This window comes from Prionailurus viverrinus, chromosome C2 (assembly GCF_022837055.1).
Source record: "Prionailurus viverrinus isolate Anna chromosome C2, UM_Priviv_1.0, whole genome shotgun sequence".
In the NCBI taxonomy this organism is placed as follows: Eukaryota; Metazoa; Chordata; class Mammalia; order Carnivora; family Felidae; genus Prionailurus; species Prionailurus viverrinus.
Genome location: NC_062569.1, coordinates 76,261,840 through 76,281,997, shown reverse-complemented (window position 1 = coordinate 76,281,997; position 20,158 = coordinate 76,261,840). Strand labels below are relative to the sequence as shown.

Here is a 20,158-nt window from a genome sequence, read left to right as displayed (position 1 = left end):
GCCCCATCCTTTCACAGATGAGACCTTGAAACCATAAAGGACTTCTCCAGCTATAAACAGTTTGAAACCCAAGGCCTCCTCCACGTTATTGGGGTCTGGATCACATTCTTCCAGGAGTTCAGTGTGTCTAAAGGTACCCCACAGCTATTTGTCTCTCTCTTCTCCCCTACCAAGCAACAGGACATCCCACCATGTCTGCTTCAAGGGTCCAATCCTCCAGCGAAGTAACCCTCCAACTCCCACAATCTTGGACAGGGGAAGAGGCAAGAGGGGTGCCAGGTACAGGAACTGTTACAGTGCCAGCTCTGGAAAGGAGACTGCCCACCTATCCATATCCCTTCTCCAGAGGGAGTAGGCCATAAAGCAGGGAGGCAGTGAGCTTAATTGAATTCATATTTAATAATTACAGGCACCGTGCCCCCCCCTTCCCCCTGCCCAGGCAGCAGCAGGGGTGGTGCAGGGGCTGGGGCATATGCCCCCAGCAGCGAGGACGGCAGTCCCATGAGTGATTTTCAGAAAATAAAAAAGGACCCCAGGGGCAGGCGGTGGTGCCCCCCCCCAAGACACACCAAATTTCAAGACTTTATATATAATATATCTCTGTGCCCCAGGGGGAGGAAAGGGACACCTGGCAGCATCCTGGAGGGGGGCCCCAGGCAGCCCCACGCCATCCTGCCTCTTCAGCCATTTTATTAGCTCAGACACATCGCACTACAGGCACCCACTGCCACCGCCGCTGCTGCCGCCCCCCCTGCAGTCCGGGCGGCTGGCCGGGTCATCCGAGTGTCCATGGGGCTCCAAGTCCCCGGCCCCACCCGCCCTCAGTTGTGGTCAGACTCCTCCTCCTCCGCTTCACGAAGCCACTTGAAGAAGGCTGTGACAGATTTAAGGGCTACGCCCTTGCCCTGTTGCTCAGCGGGGTCCTTGCTACTCTCCCAGCTGTAGAAGGCATCCTCTTTCACCACGTCCTCGTCATACAGCGCATCAAAGAACATCCGAAGCAGGTCTGCAAGCAGGCGGGACAGCAGTTAAGGAGTGCTGCCCACAACCACCCAACCCACTCCCAAGCTCCACTGTTAAAAATCAAGGCCCTGACCCATCATCCTGACATTTGTGTGTCTGACCATTGATTAGAGTGACTAGGTAGGTCTCTAACAAGGTGTTAATCTTACTTTACGATCTAAGACTGCTGCACGCACAGGAACAAATCACAGCAGAACCTTACAAACCTGCCTTACCTTGGCAGCTTCTCCATTCGTGATATATTTAATGAGGAAAACTATATACAGAACTGGTACTCCTAAATTTGGGAATCACAAAAGTCCCAGATATATCACTCACCAAAGTCAAGGGTTTATAACCTGGAACATTCACTGGCCACCATTACAGATTCTGACAAACTGGATCCCCATTTCCCCTTATTTTCCATACATCTGAACATACACATCCTCTCTAGCCTTGACATTTTTACGTGTGCCACATCCTTTGCCAGGATCATCTTTCTCTTGTCACCTTCCTGATGAATTCTTTTAGGTTCAACTCCAGCACCCCTTCCTCTGACCCTTTTTCTCCCCAACCTGGCTTCTAGTGAAGCCCTCCCGAGAGCTTGTCCTATCAGGCCTGAACACAACCTGTCCCATTCCCCATACTGTACTGCCAATCTTTCCAAAAGCAAATGGAGGCCAAGTAGTGAAACATTTCTTCTGAATAAAGAAATAAAGCATAGGTTCTAGAGTCCAGGCCTGGGTGAAACGCTGATAGCCATCTATGAGAAGCTGCAAACCAGGATGTTCCTCAGGGCGCACACACCCTCAAATCCACAACCACCGCCCGTGGACAGCCCCCCAGCCCCATCCTATGGCAGCAGAGCATTCGTCCCAAACTTGTGCTCCAAATCTGGTGCATCCCACCCTGGGGACCCTACACAATCAATTATCCACTCTGCCCTGTATCTTCAAACCCAAGTTTCTCCCATCTAAACACAAAAGGCCTCCATCACAACCACAATCTCTTACAGTCAAACAAAAGATTTTTGTCTTTGGACGAGACATTAAACACTTTGTCTACACTTGCTGTTTTCCTTTTTTCCTATCTCACTCAAGTATTCCTCAGTCCTTTCCAATCCAGAGTGTCCCCTGCTCTACTAAATATTGTTTATGCCAGAGCGGCCTCCATGTTTTTATACTCCAAAGGCCCTAAACTGTCAGCTCTGCTCCTATGGAACTCTCAAGCAGCATCTAGCATTACTGACCACTTCCCCCTCTTAAAATTACTTTGTCCTTGGTTCACAGGGCCCTGTCCTCCTCTGGTCCCTCCCTGTGGGTCCTCTACTTCCTCAAGGCTCTACCCCATATTCTCATTGCTCTCCCTTGGTCAATCCCATATCCTCTGAGGACTTGCACATGTGTTGCCCTGTGTCAGCTTCTCACAGATCAGCCACCAACCCTGACCTCTTCCTCTCCAAATGAATTCCCATACTCAACTGTCTACCTGACATCTCTGATCACCCCCACCCAGGGACCACAAACCCAATTATGACCAAAATCAACTTGACCCAGTGTTCCCAACCCCCAGAGTGAACGGTGTACCACACTATCACCTCACTCAAAGCATCCTGAGAGTCATACATTAACTTAACCTGTCTCATCACCTCTTCCCCCTTAGGCCAGTGTTATGTCTTAACTGTAATTACACCCCTCCCAGCATCACTGCCACCAGCAACACAACCCACTCCTAATTTGCTGTTCTTGCCATGTTCACACTTAACCCATTCCAAACCATTCTTCCTATCAAAGGCCCAGATGAGCTAAAAACTAAAATCTCACAAAGCCTTTTCCTGTCCTTAAGCTGAAGGCCAAAACTTGTCCCATGGCTTAGACAGCCCTGCATGACCTAGCCCACATCCATCTCTCCAGCCCCATCTTGCCTCACATAGGACTGGCTGCTGTGCTCGCCCACACTGGCCTTTCTTGAACAGTTCTGTTACTTTATATCAAGTACTTTCTGCCTCAGGGTCTTCCTTTACACACACAGTTCCTTCAAATCTCCCCCTCCAACTGGTCATTTAGCTACCATTTGTCACTTCCCACTCATTATCCTTTAGACTAGGTGTCCCCAGAGAGCACCCCACAGGACCCATCTTCCAACACTCATCACCACTGTGTTACTCTATGCCAACACAGAACTGTACTGGACTTTATCACTGCCAATGTCCCAGTGCTCTGGCACATACCTATCTGCTGAATGCATAATCTCAGGCATATTAACCTCAGCCTCAGTCTCCCAGTAAGAAAAAGGGGATAACAGCATCGGCCTTAAACAGTAGTTGTGAAGATTAAATAAGGCAGAAAAAGAAAATCATCTCAACCCCATGCCAGGATGCCAGAGCACTCAGTATTTAGAAACTGTTATCACTTTTCACCTCCGTGCTCCTGGCACAGAACAGTAGTGAAGTAATCTTCACGATGAGTCTAACTTCTTCCATTTGTAGGCAAAGAAATAAGCAGTGCAGGGGGAAGGAATCAATCACCAGGGCATTTTGCTCTCCTATGACCAGCCCCCTTTCTTGGGTTGAGACCCTTTGCAATTACTGCCTCCTGTTCTCTGGCAGCTCCTCCACCCCACCCCTGCAGCCCGGCTCTTACTGGCGGGCTGTTCTAAGGTCACTACAAGGGCCTGGAGGGCGTAGAGCGCTTGCAACTCCTTCTGTTCATCACATAAGTATTTCTGTAGCAGTTTCGCTCGAGCTTTCAGCACCGCGACATCCACTCGGAGGGGCGTCTCAACTACAGGAAGACAGACGGGGTTAAGCAGAACAATGCACCCTCAGCCTGGTCCAGTCCACAACTAGGAGGCAAAGACCAAAACCTTCCTCCCTCCATCTGCTGGGCCCACCCTTGCCCCTCCATCTCCCTGGCTCCTCTTACAGATAATTGCAGAATAGCAGACAGCTGTCATGAGGGCCCGAACTAGTGTGTTGGATGCTACCTGCTGCTCACTCAGGTTGGCCTGTGCAGAAGAGAAACAAATGGCCTATATGTTCTGAATTCTGTCCCTACCCGCACACCAAAAACTGCCTCTCCTGTATGCCTCTCTCCCAATATCCAGGAGACACATACCTCTATCCAGTCAAACACCCGTTGGTTACTGCTGCCCTCCTTCAGCAGCTTCTCCAACTGTTTGCTCAGCTCCTCAGAGGAGAGCATCCTTTGGCCGGGGGCTTCAGACTCCTCGCCCAAGGTATACTCCACCTTCTACAAATGAAAAGACCCAAATAGGAGGTAAGTATACCATGTGAGTCACTGAGGGAAGAGGGAGACGAATGGCCAGTCCCAAATGCTAGAATTAACCTAACTCCAGCCGCAAACCTGTTCAGCGACAAACGCACTGACGTCCTGGCCTTCAGGTAGAAATTCTTTCCAGCTGAGTCCAGCTTCTCGCCACAGCATCCCCACCTTTTTGGGACCCTAGAAAATGTAAGACCAATTCAGTAACCCTCTCTCCCTCTAAGACATAGTTCCACAAATGTCATCTAGCAAATATTTACTGAAAGCCCAATAGGTGCCTAAGGGTTCAAATTGTTACAGAGATACCAACAGGCACAGTCTCTCCATGCCTACAGACTGGTACTACCACCCAAAGACACAAGAACTCATCTACCACAGTGCTAGGAAACTGAGGCGGGGGGTAGGGTGCGGTGGGGAGAATAGCCTAACAGCCTCTATGAAAGACATCAATTAGCTTTCACAAGACCGCCTTTACTGAAAAAGGTAAACAACCAAATCCAAATACCTCATCCCAGACTTCTACATTCCTCGATGTCTCTTTTTCTAAAATTGCTTAGTTTTCCATTATTCCAACTTACCAAACGTTCATGGGAGAGGACAACTTCTAACAAATATGCCTTTTTAGTTATTAAGTCCAGAAAATTTTAGATACAGATCTATCCCTCCCACAGCCCCCAAGGCAAATCAGAAATCCTCACATAAACAATAGTCTGAACCCATTTTCTGTTAGGGAACAAGGCATTCTGAAGACATTACTCTTAAAATAACCGACACTCAAAATGATGACATTAATCCTAAATAAGACGATTATACTTCACGAATTTTAAAGATACTCATTTCATTCCAACACCACTAAAATTGAACTGCCTCACAGTTGATATATTACATTTAAACAAATGACCATAAGTTTTTTTCTTTATTAACAGTGCATGAATAACACATCCTATAACCTAATACACCAGATTTAATGAACGCGGTAGTTCAAAGTACTTTTCTCTCTTTTTAAACACAAACTACCCTGCTACACATTTCTACCCAAAAGGATTAATAGGACGCTGAAAGAGCAAGTCCTTTCCACTAAAGTCTCATTTGTCCAGGTCCCAGGGGAGCTAGACTTTTTTTTTTTTTTTAGTGTTTTAGTTTTAGTGTTTAGTTTTAGTTTAGTGTTTAGTTTTAGTGTTTAGTTTTAGTGTTTAGTGTTTTTTAGTGAGAGAAAGAGAGTGTGAGCAGGAGGCGGGGCAGAGAGAGGAGACACAGAACCCAAAGCAGGCTCCAGGCTCTGAGCCATCAGCACAGAGCCTGAGCAGGGCTCAAACTCACAAACCGTGAGGTCATGACCTGAGCCGAAGTTGAAGTCGAAAGCTTAATGGACTGAGCCACCCAGGCGCCCTGGGAAGCTAAACTCTTAAAAGTGCCCTTCCCAGCTCTCACTACCAGAGTACCCTGCCCAACTTGCCTTTCCCATCTCTCCACTATGACATTTTATAGTCACCACTTAACTTTCACAAAGCAGTCCCAGCGCCCTTCTGGAAAGGCTTTCTGTCATGAACATTACCAACCTCACAGTAGTCAAGACACTCCATTTTGACTATTTTATTTCACGCTTTACTTAACGCTGTTTTTATTAAGTTGTCATTTCTTACTTTTCTCTTCCAGCTGGTTTCCTATGTTTTATTCACGGTGGTATCTCCAGTGCCTAGTATGTGATTAGTAAATGTTTTTAAAGAATGCTAGCTTAACCGGGGCGCCTGGGTGGCTCAGTTGGTTGGGCAACAGACCTCAGCTCAAGCCATGATCTCACGGTTCAGTTCGTGAGTTCGAGCCCCACGTTAGGCTCTGTGCTGACAGCTCAGAGCCTGGAGCCTGCTTCGGATTCTGTGTCTCCGTCTCACTCTGCCCCGCCCCTGCTCACACTCTGTCTCTCTCTCAAAGATAAACAAACATTAAAAGAAAAAAAAATTAAAAAAAAAAAAAAAAAGAATGCTAGCTGAACAAATCAATCAATCAATCAATCAATCAAGGGCTTCGGGTCTTAGATTCCCATTCTCCTCCAGCCTTGGCAAGAACTCAACAGGAACTGGTCAGTGCCAGTCTCAACATTTCCTCTCCCAGGTACCAACACACAACTACCATCACCATTAACCCCATCCCACCAAAGGACCATGAGGTTTCAGGGTCACAGCAAGGAGCCAAAACCGGATGGTGGGAAGGGAAGTCCTGACACATCACCCCCAAAAGGCTCTCACTCACCATGCTTTTACATAGAAGCCCCAGGATCTCCAGCAACAGAGAAGCAGCTTTGCCCATGGGTCTCAGAGGTTTTGTAATCTCCCTACAAGAAAATTACAGGGAGTGTTGATAGCCTCCAAAGCCCTCTCAACACACTACCCCATCCCTCCCTAAACCCAGGCATCAAACTTGCCATACGTCCCTCCTCTCCCCTCCCCAACTCTGCCTTTACCTCTCTTGAATCCCACTCAAGGGGCTTACCTGAACAGTTCCCCCATAGGTACTCCACCCTCCTGCAGAATGGGCGTTATGAGTTCTGCTAGGTAGAGCCACACATGGGGGATGTCAATTTCCATGTCTTCAGCCAATTCTAGGATTTCATACAAACTGCAGATGAAATGAATTCAAAGTCAGGGCCTTCTAGGAAAGACCAGCCAGACCTCCCACCCTCCATCTGGGGCATCACGGCATTGTTAAAGGATCAACTGTGGAGCCCCTGGGGAGCACTTCCTAGGCACGGGGCAATTATCTCAAGCTAAAGCCACACTCCAGTCCTTACATGGTACACCCCTATCCCTGCCAAAAGATCTGTTAACCAGGACAGTTGAGGAACTCCAAGGTTCCATGGGTCCTATAAAGGAGGGAAGTCTGTGGGTATGGAAAAATAGGAGGCCCTAAGAAGGCATACCCTTGGTAGTACTGAGCAGTGGAGAGGTGCCCGGCAAAGAGCAGCTGGTGCAGCAGCCGCCCCATATGCTCACGAGCGATAGTGCTGCGCTCCAGTGTTGACTCGATGCCATGCCGCACAAAGATGAAGAGCAGGGAGGGTGAGGCCAGCTCCTGTACGCACTGCACTGCCTCCTGCAGGTGTGCGGGGCAGGAGGGAGAGGGCAGTCACCGTCTGTCTGGTCCAGACCCCATATTCCATGCCTGTCCACACACGTCCTTCCCTGCCCACTCTGCTGTCACTCAGACCCCTCCCAATGCCTACCTTCATGTCATTGAGATGGAGATATTCTTCGATAATGGCTTTGGATTTCTTTTCCAGCTCTTCCTCAGAGAGTGCAGCCTTTGGGGGGCTCACCGGGGGCAGGGTGGCTTCTCGCTTCACTGAAAGAGAAAAAACAGATTGAGGACTTCAGTTCTAATTTTCCTAGAAAGAAGGGCCCAGAGCTCTGAAGATGGTCTGGGGACTGCCTAGTCCCAAACATACCCTTCCCTTCCTCTTCCAGCCCCTTACCAGCATCACGCCCACGGTCCCGATCCTCCGTGAGGCTAGCTGCCTTACGCAGTCCCTCAGGCTGGGAGGGCCGCTCTCTACTCCGTTCTTCCACTTCCTTGCTGAAGCTCCGCTTGGTGGCAGGTGTCCGAGAGCGATCGAGCCGGTCTCCACGCTCACTTCCCCGTTCACTCCGCTCTAGGCGGTCTCCCCGGTCCCCGGCTTTCTCACCTCTTTCCCGGCTCAAGCTACTCCTGGAGAAAAAAGCAGGCACGTCACCTCTCACCTATATGCCTAGCTGCTCTCTTGTATTAACTATCCAACATGCTGAGCAACTGCAGGGCCTAGTTCCTGGCGTCAGGAATGTGCCCCATCTAGCCAGAGGTTCTGAGCATTACAGGTGTGAGGATTCCTATAGCAACCACCAAAGTCCAATCACAGCACTCTCACAGCATAAAGAAGAAAAACATCCAGGAAACCTCACCTCTGTACCACACGTCTGCTATCTGTATTTTCTGTAGGTACTGCTTGTTGAAGGGCTGAGAAGCGGTTCAAGGTACTAGTAGCTGGACGAGCAGCTTCTGATGCTGGGGAGGCAAAAAGCCCGGATCAGAATCTCTTGCTACTGTCTTCCATTCTATCTCCTACTGTTTAGGACACTTGGTCCTAGTCCCGACAAGAATACAGTTTATTCCCCAGCCCCAAACATACGCCTCCCATTACTACCTAACCACTTTGTACCAAAAGCCTCCCTTATAGACAAGGCTCTGCCCTCAAGAGAGAATAGCCACCCAGCTCCTTACAACGGCCTCCATACCTGCATCAGAGGGCTTGGCTCCTGAGCCTCCACTGCTGCCCTTGCCCCAGCTCAATCGCCCACCAGGTGCAAAGAGCTGGTTGTTAGAATCAATGGAGCCGGGCTGAGGAAGGAAAGGGGAGTGGAGTCATGAGTCTAATCTGGCCAAAGCCCGCAGCCACAAGGTAGCAAATTGCCTAGACCAGGGGAAACTTTTCCTGTAAAAGGCCAAACAGTAAATATTTTAGGCTTTGTAGGCCATATAGTTTCTATTTCAACTACTCCACTCGGCCACTATAGCACAAAAGCAGTCATGCACAATACTTCAGGGAAATGAGAATAGTTATATCCCAATAAAACCACGGATACTGAAATTTACATTTTGAATAATTTCATATTACATAATACCTGCTTTATTTTTTTCAACCGTTAAAAAAACACGAAGGCCATTTCTTAGCTGTGAAATGTAGAGAAGCAAGGAATGGGCCAGATTTGCTGGGAGTTTGCTGACACTGGCCCAGACGGATGTGAATACAACCCCGGCTAGAGCTGGCAGCCCTGTCACTAGCAATCTAACTAGATAGTCTAAGAGGGAAAATTCAGCCGTCGCCTTCCCAACCTCAGAAAATGAGGGGACTGAGATCCAAACCTATGCTCAATGTCTGTTTGATCCCTCTTCACCCTCCCATGACCACCACCCCTCCCTCCAATACACACACCCCTACCTTCGTGATCTTGGTGAGCCGTGAGGTGTCGATAGGGCGGCTGCCCTTGCTGATGGGGACTGTGTTCCAGCCACCATCATCCACAAGTGGGAGGCCTCGGCCTGGAACAAAGAAGAGGGCATATTGCAATAATGAGTAACTCCTAGCAGCCATATCACCTGGGGCCAGCCCAGCCTCCCTTCCTCAGATCCTCAGTTCCATCACATGGTCTCAGTGGCCCAGACACGTGGCACTAACAAGAAGTCATCAATGGAAAGCTTAACCCTTTACTCTGCCCCCTCCTTAATCTGAGCCTCAAACTCACTAATAGGTGGGCCTGGAGGGCCACCCCGACGCTTGTCGCTGCCCTTGGCCATTAGCTGCTGCACTTTTACATGTTCCCAGTGCTCCTCCATCTCAGCCTCCTTGTGGATCTGGTCAATGGTCTTGGGACCCTGGTCCCCACGACGTGGCACCCAATTGCTCTGTGGGTAGAGAAGGCCAGTCACAAAGTAATTACATCAGATGGCCAGACAAAGCCGTGTTGGGAACTGGGGACTGTGGGGCACAGGAAGCAGACCAGCAGTGGGAAGGAGCGGACACACACCCGTCGCAGATCCAGCACGTCTTGCAGCATAAAGCGGATTCGGGATGAAGTCTTCTTTTCCTTAATGATTTTTTCCATCTGGTTGAAATACTGATCCATCCGGGGCTAGGAAGAAGCAAAGGCATCAGGTCAGGAACTTGTAATACCTCACCTCCAACTGTAGGCCTGGCCCCTCCTCAGACCTTCAGCTCCATCATTGTGGCTCAGTGGCCCACACATGACAGCCCAACAAGGGGTCTGTCGTCCCTTCCACATCCCAGGACCCCTACCTTGGCTTTTTCAAAGTCCAGATCTTTGCCAATGGTAGTGAGCAGACGACAAAGGCATTCAAGAGACTCTTCATCATGGTTCTTAAGTAGTTTAACCACACAGTCATGCATTATTGCCTCCGTTAACATCTTCAGCTTAAACAACTCCCCAATAAACTTGATATTCCCTAAAGAGCGCCGCCGGGCTATGTCTCGAGCCTCTTCCAACTCTTCTTTCAGGCGTCCTCGTTCTTCTGCCTGCCAGTTATAGGATAGAAATCCATCAAAAAGGTACCCAGCCACTGGGCTAAAACGTCTCTCCTCCACTGCATTTGGATTCCTAAACGTAGCAGCAACTACTCATGCCTTAAGGCAGAGAAACCTCCAAAACACCATGAACCCCCACCCCTCCCTTATCCCCACCCCCAATTCCATAGCAGAGTAGCAACCGGATGGACAGTGGGTTGGTGGGTTTTCTCTCACCGTAGCAGCTTCATCCATTTCTTTTTGCTTCTTCTCAAAAACCTCATCATCATCTTTGTCTTTCTCAAACTCCTTCTGACATCGATTCAACAACAGTTTTCGGAAGTTCACAGTCACTGTTGGCTTTTCTGTAGTGGGCACTTTCAGCTGTATGTCAAAGAGAATGTCACATTTACACTGGTCCCAAGTGGGAAGGCCCTCCAAGAGTCTTTAACTACCTAACCCAGGAAGACCTCTGGTCCCCAATCTGCCTCCTTCTGGCTGCCATCAACGGCACAGGCTGGAAGAGAACCAAGAAGCTGGACTCAAGGAGTCTCAGGAAGAGAAGTAGGGAACTAGACCACAAGGTTTAGTAACAGTGGAAACTAACCGCCATGAGGCAGCGGCACATGTTGGCATAGGCCACAGAGAAGTTGGGCTCTGAAATGGCCTTCTCGAAGATGAGGTCAATGACCCCTTTGAGGCGTTCCTCAGTGTCGATGGCCAGCTGTGTCACCTGCTTCATCAGCTGCTGGAACATCTGGGGTGTCAGCTTATTCAGTATGGAGCGCACCCTGCGGAACAGGTCCTGGCAGAGGGGACAGAGAAGACACAGGATCCAGTGAGGTTCTCAGAAGAACAGAGGTCGCTGGGAGGAACAGTAGAGGGTGGTAGGGACTCAGGTAGACACTAGTGATAAGAATGACAGAAACAGGAGCAGCTGGGTGGCTCAGTCGGTTAGGCATCTGACTCTTGATTTCAGCTCAGGTCTGATCTCACAGTTCATGAGACAGAGCTCCACGTCGAGCTCTCCACTTTCCGTGAGGAGCCTGGTTGGGATTCTCTCGGTCTCCCTTTCTCTCTGCCCCTCCCCATATGCACATGCACTCTCGCTCTCTCTCTCAAGACAGATAAACATTTAAACAAACAAGCAAAAGAACAGAAACAGAGAAGGCAAAGTTGACTCAGAGGGCAGACCTTGAAAAGAAAAACTGGAGACCAAAAACAGCACTTGTCAGTACCTGGGTTTTGCTGCCATCAGCATCCTCTTCCCCTCGATCCTTATCAGCAGCTGTCCGCTTGCTGCTGGGTTTCCAGGCTTTCTCTGCTTTGTTCAACTTTATATCTTCAGTCATTAACACCGTGGCAATGATCTTGCGTGGTTCCTTTCGGGGGCCCTGCTGAGAGCGCCGGGGTCCCAGACCAGCCTGCTAAGCAAGGGGCAAGAACAAGTGCAGACACAGAGCCAATCAGCACAACCTGTGACACTGCCACCACGCATCTCCAGGGCAGTTTTCTCCCCATCTCTCAACAAGACAAGGGAGCCATCCCTCAAACCCCCTTGACCATCTATCCCTCTAGCCAGTCCCACTCACCGGCCCTCGGGGCAGCTCCCCACCTGGCCCACCCCTTGGGGGCCCACGGTTGCTAAGGGCTGGTCGGCCAAGGTTGGCAAAGGAAGGAGTGAAGTCTGGGCCGCAATTTATGCCTTGAAGTCTAGCGGGGTCCAGTGGCCGTAGTGGTGTTTTATTGGCCTGTGAAGAGGATGCAGAAGGCATGAGAAACAGTTATGGCTCTTGACTACTCTCTCAGGACCTCAGGCACCTCCCCCAGCAAGCCCGCCAGCCCAAACTGACCCTCCCCCTCAAGCCTACCAACCTTATCCAACACCACATCGCTGATATGGGGCAATCCCTCTGGCTTCTGCATACTGGCAAAGATGAACTGAAAGCCAAGCAGGAACTCACGGTCATAACGCTTTTTCTCCTCAAGGTTTAGAGGCTTCCACTGATCTACGAGGAAGACAAGATGAACCAATCATATACACTGGTCTCCTGGGGGCCTGGCAAGAATATACAACCCTTCTCAACTTTTCCCTCAGCATACCTGACTTATACTCATACTTCTGCTCCCCTGGCTGGATGTTCTCAGCATTGTGAATTTTGTCTTCCTTTGAGTCCCAGGTCTCATCTGCTTCCTCAGGCCGGGGGGGCACACTGCTGCCCTCAGGCTCCAGACCAGGGCTGGTGCCTACAGGAGGCTGATTTTCCACCTCTGGTACTCCTGGGCTCACCTGTAACCACAGGACACCCCATTTTGGTTACAGTATGATCACTGTTCCATACCCACACTCTGCCCTCTCCCCTCCATTACTTTCTGCTCCCTTACCTCCTTGAAGGCATCTAGAAGGTCTCCTACAGCCTCCTTCTTATTGAGCTCCTTAATCTTCCGTCTCCTCTTTGGCACAGACACTGCCACTATTTATTTAGGCGGGAAAAAAGTGGGAATAACTTATATGGGGAACAAAAGTGGGAATAACTGGGGAAATAAAAAGCAGCTACTGTATAGTACTTCCTCTTTCCAACATACCCACTGTAGACTTAAAATTCCTTAATCTCGGAATTTTAGCTCTTAGGGTCCATGACAAGGCTTCTATGACCCAGACACAGTGGCACAAATGAGAGGTCATCAATAAAGAGAAAAAAAAAAAAAAAAACCCACACCTTTCAGTCCGCCCCACTTCTACCATCCCATCACACCTTACCTTGGGTGGCTGCTGCTGCCTCCAAATTCTGAGGCAGGTGGGCTGCAACAGGGGTGCTCTCTTGGGGAAGAAGTTCCTCTCCTCCTTTCTCACCCTCAGCATCTCCTGTTTCTCCTTCTTCTTCATCTTCTTCCTCTTCCTCCATTTCCTCCTCCTGGGCAGGGGAAGCAGCTGGAGGAGCCATAGCTGGAGTGGCAGAGAGGACGGCGGGGGGAGCCACTGATGCTGTAACCTCCTTGGCCTGCTCCTGTGGCTCACTGACTGGGCTTAAGTCCACAGCTGGTGGCGAGGGGGCTCCGTTGAGCAGTTCCTCAGGTTGGGCAGTTGGAGCAATGGGCACGGGGGATTCAGAAGGACAAGCTGGCGGAGGGAGAGGAGCAATCTCCGGGCTCGACTCAACCTCTGGTTCCAGATCCTCAGATGAGACCATGCCGTTAGGTTCAGGCAGAATTTCCACTTTGTGAGATGTAAGGGGGGTGGGAACCTGGAGAGGACTGGAAGAGAACTCAGATTCTGGAATCGGTTTGCTAAGTGTCACTTCTACTTCCAGTATGGGTTCGGCGAGGGGAGTGGGTTCTGGAGAGAGGCAATATGGCTCCCTAGTTTCACGGGGCATGGGGGTGGATTCTTCTACAGACATCTGGATCATCCCCGTTGTCACAGTGTCCCCAGGAATGGAGAGGACTGCAAGATTAGGCTCAGACCCCGGTTCCAAGATTGGGGGTGGTGATGGGGTCGGACAAGGTGACGAAGGCTGGGATTCTGAAGGGCTGTGCTCTGGGCCAGGCAGCCCCGGCCGGCTCCCAATGACTGCTCCCTGGGACCGGTCATCTGCACCACAAAAAAGACAAGTAATTAAAAGCAGGTCTTCAGTGCTGTTGTTCCTCCTCCTCCCAGCTAAGACATTCCCGGCCTAAATCACCCCCGCAATCTTCTCCTATCTAAGCCTTTTCCCTTCTCACCTAAAATCTGATCCACCCGCAAAATCCCACTACCTAAACCCTAAGTCATTCTTCCCTGGCACCCAGGTCAAGTCACTCCACCTCCTCAGCATTTGAAACTGTCACACTCCTTTTCACCATAAAAGCTCTGCCCCACCTGCTTACCTACCTGGCCGGACAACAACAGCAACCTGGGGTGTCTCCCCATTAGCTTGAGGCTCCAGACCGCCTCCCGTCTGCAAGACACAAAGAATTACCAAGTTTGCCCTGAAGAGGCCCACAACCCTTCTCTACTAGAGCCATTTCTACTTTAAGTCTGCCTAAAAATCCAGGAAAACAGGAAAACAAATCCCTTAGTTGGAAAAAAAGATCAAAGGACTTGAGAGTCCAGGTCAGAACAGCCATCGTAGCCAGGGCCTCACTCAAAGAGCAGACAGTACCTGGGGAGGGGTGGGTGTGGAGGCGGTACGGGCCCCAGACATGATCTCCTCTGTGATATCCTTCCCTCCTTGGTTTGGATCTCGAATTCGGATCTGGGGAAAGAAAGCTCCGGGATGAGTGGGAAGCAAGGGGAGCCCACCTTTCCACCCTGTCCCACTCTTAAGACTCCACACCAACCCCCCACTCCCCACTGGGAAGCGGGTGGGTGAGTGCCAGAAACCCCATGAGTTCTACTGTCAACCCATCCAGCTCATCTTGTATTCCCTGCCCTGGCCCCCACCCCTAAGAGACCCTTGACCTCACAGAGCAATCTCGTACATCACAATGCCCCTCCCTCCCTCATCCCTGCCCCACCAGCAGTCCCCAAGTCAATTGGCTGCACACCCTAGAGCCCAGGACCCCCATCTAGCACCCATCCGGCTCACTTGTGGCTAGTCTGCCTGATCTCTGGGGGCAGGGCCCAGATCCAGTGGGTGGAGCCAGGGTGACTCAGCGGCTTCCCCAGCCCTGGCACCCTATTCTGGGCACCACGCCCAGGGCTTGAGGATTGAGCAGAGGCGGAGGCCTCAAGAGCTTCCAGGACTGGGAGGTGGGGGGTGGGGCCACAGAAAACAAACCATTTCCAAGACAAGCCACCAGAAACCCAAAACCGAACGTAGATCTTATAAGACCCCAGAACCTTGGTCTCTCAGGAACTCCTGCACTAGCCACTTCAGTTCTTCCCATGAGCTGCTTCTACACTGAAGTCTTAGTACCTTATACTTTACAGAGAACCTGAGCATTTCAGATCCCCATTCTCTAACCTCTCCCGGCTGAAGATCTCCTTCCTCAACGTTCTGCTCCCTGACCCACAATATGTCTGACCTTGATTCTCCCTTTCCCAGATGTCCCAGAGCCCCTTGCTGCTACTCACGGTCTTCCGCTCCCTCTTGGGAGCAATCTGGGGTGGCTGGTTCATCAAAACTGGGGCGGGGGCCACACCAGTGGGAAACTGCTGCACACCCTGGGCTGGGTAGTAGGCGCCAGCTTGGGAGGGGGGATGGGCGAAGGGGGATGGAAGGGACACAGAAAGGAAGAATGGTGGCAGTGTCAGGGCCCAACCATGTACAAATGCCTGCTTGAACACCTCCCATCCCCAGAACCTCTCATCACCCACGGCCGGCCCCTCGCCCTGCCCCACCCACCTCCCCAAGGGAGTTAGGTGTCTATCAAAGCTGGGGAACCAGTCTGAACTGCGTTTACAAGAATTCCTGACACTGACACACACACCTTATAGGTGCATACTCCTTCCCCTCCACACCAGCTACCACTACCAGGAACTTCTGTTTCTCTTCTACCCTATAAGATATAATGTATGCCTCCGACCCCCAGCAACACACACACACATGTATTCTGAGGGAGCAGCAACTACTTAACCTGAAACAGAATCAGGTCTTTGGCTGGGAATGAGAAAAACAGATTTGCCAACCCTGTCCCACTCAACCTGAGTCCAGTTCCAATCTCCAGCCCTTTACTAAGGGGCAAGGAAACAAAGAGTAACATTATGAACCAGGCCCGGGAAGTGGAAAAATTAATTCCTTAAAGCAATGGTCTCCAAAATGGGATGCATTCTTTAATCTCATCCATAATATCCACTTGTTTGTTTTTGACAAACAACATGTTATTTGTTTAAATGATGCATATGTATAAACAAACAAAACACACATATTACAGGTACACACTCAAAATATTTCCTGAGATGATCAGAAAATTTTGGAAACGACTGCGATAAAAAAGACTAATCCTTTCCTAGAATATAAGTGAAAACCAGCTACAAAATCCTCTCAAATCCACATTACATGGGCTCCCACCAACCACAGAACAAGTGTCACAGGAAATGTTTACTAACAGGCCCTCAAACTTGTGCATGACCCTATATTCTTTGACCTGAGAAGGACTCCTAACTCTCAGCAATAGGATAAAACACTACCTGCCCCTCACCCAACAAGTTACATATTAAGCACCAATCCCTACTTAACCCTATCATTTTTAGACCAAGGAATGAGCCTAGGAAGGGTCTAGGAATTTATAGGTGAGTTTAGATGCTCCGTGGGACTCACTCTCAACCTGACTCTTTCCCCTGCTTACCATAAGTTCCAAACTCTGTAGGGCTTGCACCCGGATAGAAGCTTGGGGCTCCTGGCTGTACAGGATACTGCTGTGTCGGGACAACATATGTGGAACGCCCCTGGTGGGGAAGGGGGAGGAGGGGAGAGCAGTTGAGGGAGCTATGAGTACCATATCAAACTACAAAGAGAACGTAGGGCAAGACAGGACAGGTCAACTATGGGCAATGACCAAAACGAAGTCCCACCTCTGGAAAAGAGATGGGACTGGAGGGTCAGGGTAGGGGAGGTGGGGGTTCGGGTTTAAGGTTCCATGGCTTCCAGTCCCCAAGCCTCCAACCTCACCTGTCCAGGGATGTAGTAGGCCCCTTGGGAGGCTGAGTAGGAAATCTGGGAAGGGATCATCATTACTTGGGATCCAGCAGGGTAGACATGAGCAGCTGGGCCAGGGCGGGCGGGGGCTGCACTCTGCACTCGGGAGGCTGCACTGCTCGGGGGCTGGGCCCGGCTAGGGTAGAAGTGCTGTCAAGAGCGAGGAAGGCAGTTGGCATTGGGAAAGGAAGGAAGTGGACAGCAAAATGGCCACTCCACAATGTCTCTACTCTGGAGAGAAATACTGGGGGCTTTGGAGCACAGGGACCAATCCTAACTCACTTGACCAACTAATGATTAAGTGGCCTCTTGTACTCACACATACTCTCCACATTCAGGTATACACTTTGCACTCCATGAATATACTCCCTCACTGCCGTGCATACTCACGTCACTTCCACCAGGCTACCCTCTGCAGAGGCTTCCTAACACCCAGATGCATCATGCCTAAGTGAAGCCCTTTTGGGCAACATACTCCCCAGCATGCATTGCTCCACCCTAAGGTACTGAGAAACTAACCACTAACATGCAACAGTCTCCCAGTTCCCAGATATGCACTCTGCAAGACTTAGCCTCTAACATGCATCGGTCAGTCTCAGACTGAGGACCTTAACAGCAAACATGTCCCCACCCTGAAGACCCCCAGTCCCTGTATCTAGTCCTCGACTAGGGCGGAGGATAATGGTGAGACTATAAGAGGGTCCAGGATTAGCAAAGGGGTATTACCTGCAGAGACCTGAATCCTCCCTGAGAGCACATGGGGACAGGAAAGAAGAGAATTATCTCCAAGGTGATGAGGGGGAAAAATGAAGGAAGTAGGACAAGAATGCTGCCACTTAGTGAGAAAGAATTTAGGGAACAGAGAAAGGCAAGAACCAGCTGGAGTGTTTACTTTGCCATAGTCCAAAGAGAAAGAAGGGAAGGGAAATGGAGCAACCACAACCTCCCAGTAAAAGAAGGAAATAGGAAAGAAAACAGGAGTTGGCAGCGGGGCCCAAAGCACTGCTCCCAATTCTCAAGGCACCAGGACCCCTACTAATGCCACCCCACAGACTACATACTCCCCAAGGGGCCAGCCACTGTAAGTAATCAACAGCACAAAGTGCAGAGACACATGAAAAGAACACAGAGCAACTATCAGGAAATTGGGGCAGATACAGGGTCTCCACAGTTTCCATGCGAGGCCCAAACTGGCCTAAGGTTTCCATGGCTCCCACCCAGGCACCCTACTCCCCTCCCCACAGCCCCTCACCTGGCGGGGCTGAGAAGGCGTGTTCATTTGTGTCGCTTGTGGCGTACTGAACACCACCGGTGCTGTCTGCCCCGGGGGAAACGCTGGCTGAAGGGGGGAGACCAGAGTTCAGCAAGAGGGGAAACCCGGGTGGGGCAGAAACCCAAGCTGGTAAAGTAAGGGGAGCAGACCTGTGGCAAGAGCTTTAGCAGTCCACATGCCCCCTCTTCCCCATGACAGCCCCTGGGAACAGCCCAGGGGCCCTGTCTCAATTTGGCAGCAGGAAGCTGCACTTTGCCCTGACACAGATGGGGGTGGGAAAATCCAGAGGTTGGAACCTGTTCCTGACCAGCTGCCTGGTCTCCCCCACCCCCACCCCAGTCTCTGCTAATTCCTCCCTAATTACCTGTGGGAGTCCAGGGGATGGGGCAGGTGGGGGGCCTGTGGGCTGTGGAGCTTTGTTCATTTCATTTGGTGCCACATCAGGGTCCCCCCAGCACCTGTTGGGAAAGAGTGGAGCTCGGAAAGGAGAAGGGACCCAAGCTTAAGGCAAATGGAGTGGGGGGAGGGGGTGAAGCAAGGGCCGGGTTCCACACCGAGTCCCGGAGGCGCGAAGGGGTTGAAAGAGCAGAAAAGATCCAGCTTATGTCCCCACCAACACGTTGTCAAACCAGCATCACCTCCAACCACCCCCCTGATCTGCTGAAACAGCCCCCTCACTCACCCCCTCGGTTAAGAATAAGTCCACGGTGCGGCCTACAGGTTCTGGGCATCCGAGGGCCTGGGGTTGGGAGGTGAGGGGTATCAACCTGGCTCCGCGGGGCCCAAGACCAACCAGACCGGAAATTCCAGGTCTCGCTGGCACCAGGCTCCCGGATCACAAACGGAGCTAGCAGCTTCGGCCGTGGTGTCCCCACCCCCCACCTGGGGACACCGGGTTCGGGGCCAGGCCCAGGGGCACACAAGGCAAGCTTGCTGCGGGTGGCCGCAGGGGCACCCGCGCGGGGCCAGACGCGAGGCCTGCCGCCGCCCAGGAGTGGAGACCAGGAAGGGCGGGAGTCGGGCCGTAAAAGGCCAGGCGGGCGGCGGCCGAAGAGGAGCCGGTTTCTAGTAAGTGAGGGTCGGCCCGGAGGGCGGGCGGGGCCGGGGGCTCCTCCCTGCCCGCCGCTGCCGCCTCCCTCCCCTGCGCCCTCCCTGCGCAGCGCCGGCCAGTGCCAAAGAACAACGTGTCACTTCCCGGCGGCCGGGCCGCAAAGGGGGGAGGGGGCGGCGGGCCGGGAGCCGCGGTGCCTGCGCCCGCGGGGCCCCCTCGGGTCAGACCGAGGTGGCACTTCGCGGCCGGCGAACCCGGCGCCCTCCCAGCCAGCGGGGACCGCATATTCCGGCCCTGCGCTCCCCCACCCCCACCCAGCAGCCAGGCCGGGCCAGGCCGGGCACACGTGGGCCAGGGATCGGGCCCTGGCGGGCCGGGGCCCGGGCTTGGGCCGCGGGGCCAGGGCGCCGGGGCGGCGGCGCAGGGTGGCCGGTCCCGGCCCGGATGGCGGCGGATGCGGGGGGAGGGGGTGGGGGGGCCGGGTCGGGCCCGGACATGGCGGCTTTACCTTCAGTCTCCTTCAGTCCGCGCGGCCGAGCCCCACGCAGCCGCACAGACGTAGTCCACAACCATTTCCGGCTCCCCGCACAGATCCCGCTCGGCGGCCACCGCTTCTCCGCAGGCGCAGCCGGCGCCCCCACGTGACCGGCGCAGAGGGAGGAGCTACGCCCGGCGCCGCGGAGCACAGAAGATTTGCCCCGCCTGGTCATGTGACAGTCACTGCCCGCCCCCGTGTCCCCTCCCGAACTTTGGAACTTCCAGGCTGACCCCCATCTGCGTCTCCGTTCCGCGGTTCTTTAGTTCATTCATACTTAGAGCATTTATTGAGTGCATACTAAGTACGAGGCGAAGTGCTGGCCAGGGGCTGAGAGTAGCGAA

The 20,158-nt window shown here is 52.0% G+C and overlaps 1 protein-coding gene and 3 non-coding genes across 11 annotated transcripts; all 4 read right to left on the bottom strand.

Annotated features, from left to right (window-relative positions):
• Nucleotides 1-380: 380 nt before the first annotated feature.
• On the bottom strand, nt 381-19,925 carry EIF4G1 (eukaryotic translation initiation factor 4 gamma 1). Of its 8 annotated transcripts, none has more exons than XM_047874075.1 (33): nt 19,788-19,925; nt 18,911-18,967; nt 18,593-18,686; nt 18,208-18,294; nt 16,929-17,105; nt 16,606-16,705; nt 15,392-15,504; nt 14,478-14,570; nt 14,207-14,273; nt 13,097-13,927; nt 12,721-12,809; nt 12,439-12,625; nt 12,211-12,344; nt 11,928-12,086; nt 11,574-11,762; nt 10,943-11,140; nt 10,573-10,719; nt 10,111-10,347; nt 9,842-9,946; nt 9,560-9,719; nt 9,256-9,356; nt 8,552-8,654; nt 8,219-8,321; nt 7,756-7,988; nt 7,507-7,625; nt 7,204-7,376; nt 6,777-6,902; nt 6,537-6,618; nt 4,368-4,466; nt 4,119-4,253; nt 3,927-4,008; nt 3,645-3,785; nt 381-1,006 (listed from the first exon to the last, which is right to left on the bottom strand). In XM_047874075.1, exons 3-33 carry the CDS (start codon nt 18,650-18,652, stop codon nt 822-824), a joined length of 4,815 nt encoding a protein of 1,604 aa, XP_047730031.1. In that variant the 5' UTR covers nt 18,653-18,686; nt 18,911-18,967; nt 19,788-19,925; the 3' UTR covers nt 381-821. The 8 variants fall into 8 exon arrangements, with proteins under 8 accessions (XP_047730031.1, XP_047730033.1, XP_047730035.1 ...); XM_047874077.1 differs by having other exon boundaries at nt 11,574-11,759; XM_047874079.1 differs by lacking the exon at nt 18,208-18,294.
• LOC125175887 (small nucleolar RNA SNORD66) lies at nt 9,435-9,510 on the bottom strand. The gene has a single exon (XR_007156047.1). It is a non-coding gene; the product is annotated as a small nucleolar RNA SNORD66 (small nucleolar RNA).
• LOC125175891 (small nucleolar RNA SNORD66) lies at nt 10,014-10,077 on the bottom strand. Its single transcript, XR_007156050.1, has one exon. It is a non-coding gene; the product is annotated as a small nucleolar RNA SNORD66 (small nucleolar RNA).
• Nucleotides 12,955-13,029, bottom strand: LOC125175890 (small nucleolar RNA SNORD66). The gene has a single exon (XR_007156049.1). It is a non-coding gene; the product is annotated as a small nucleolar RNA SNORD66 (small nucleolar RNA).
• Nucleotides 19,926-20,158: the final 233 nt, after the last annotated feature.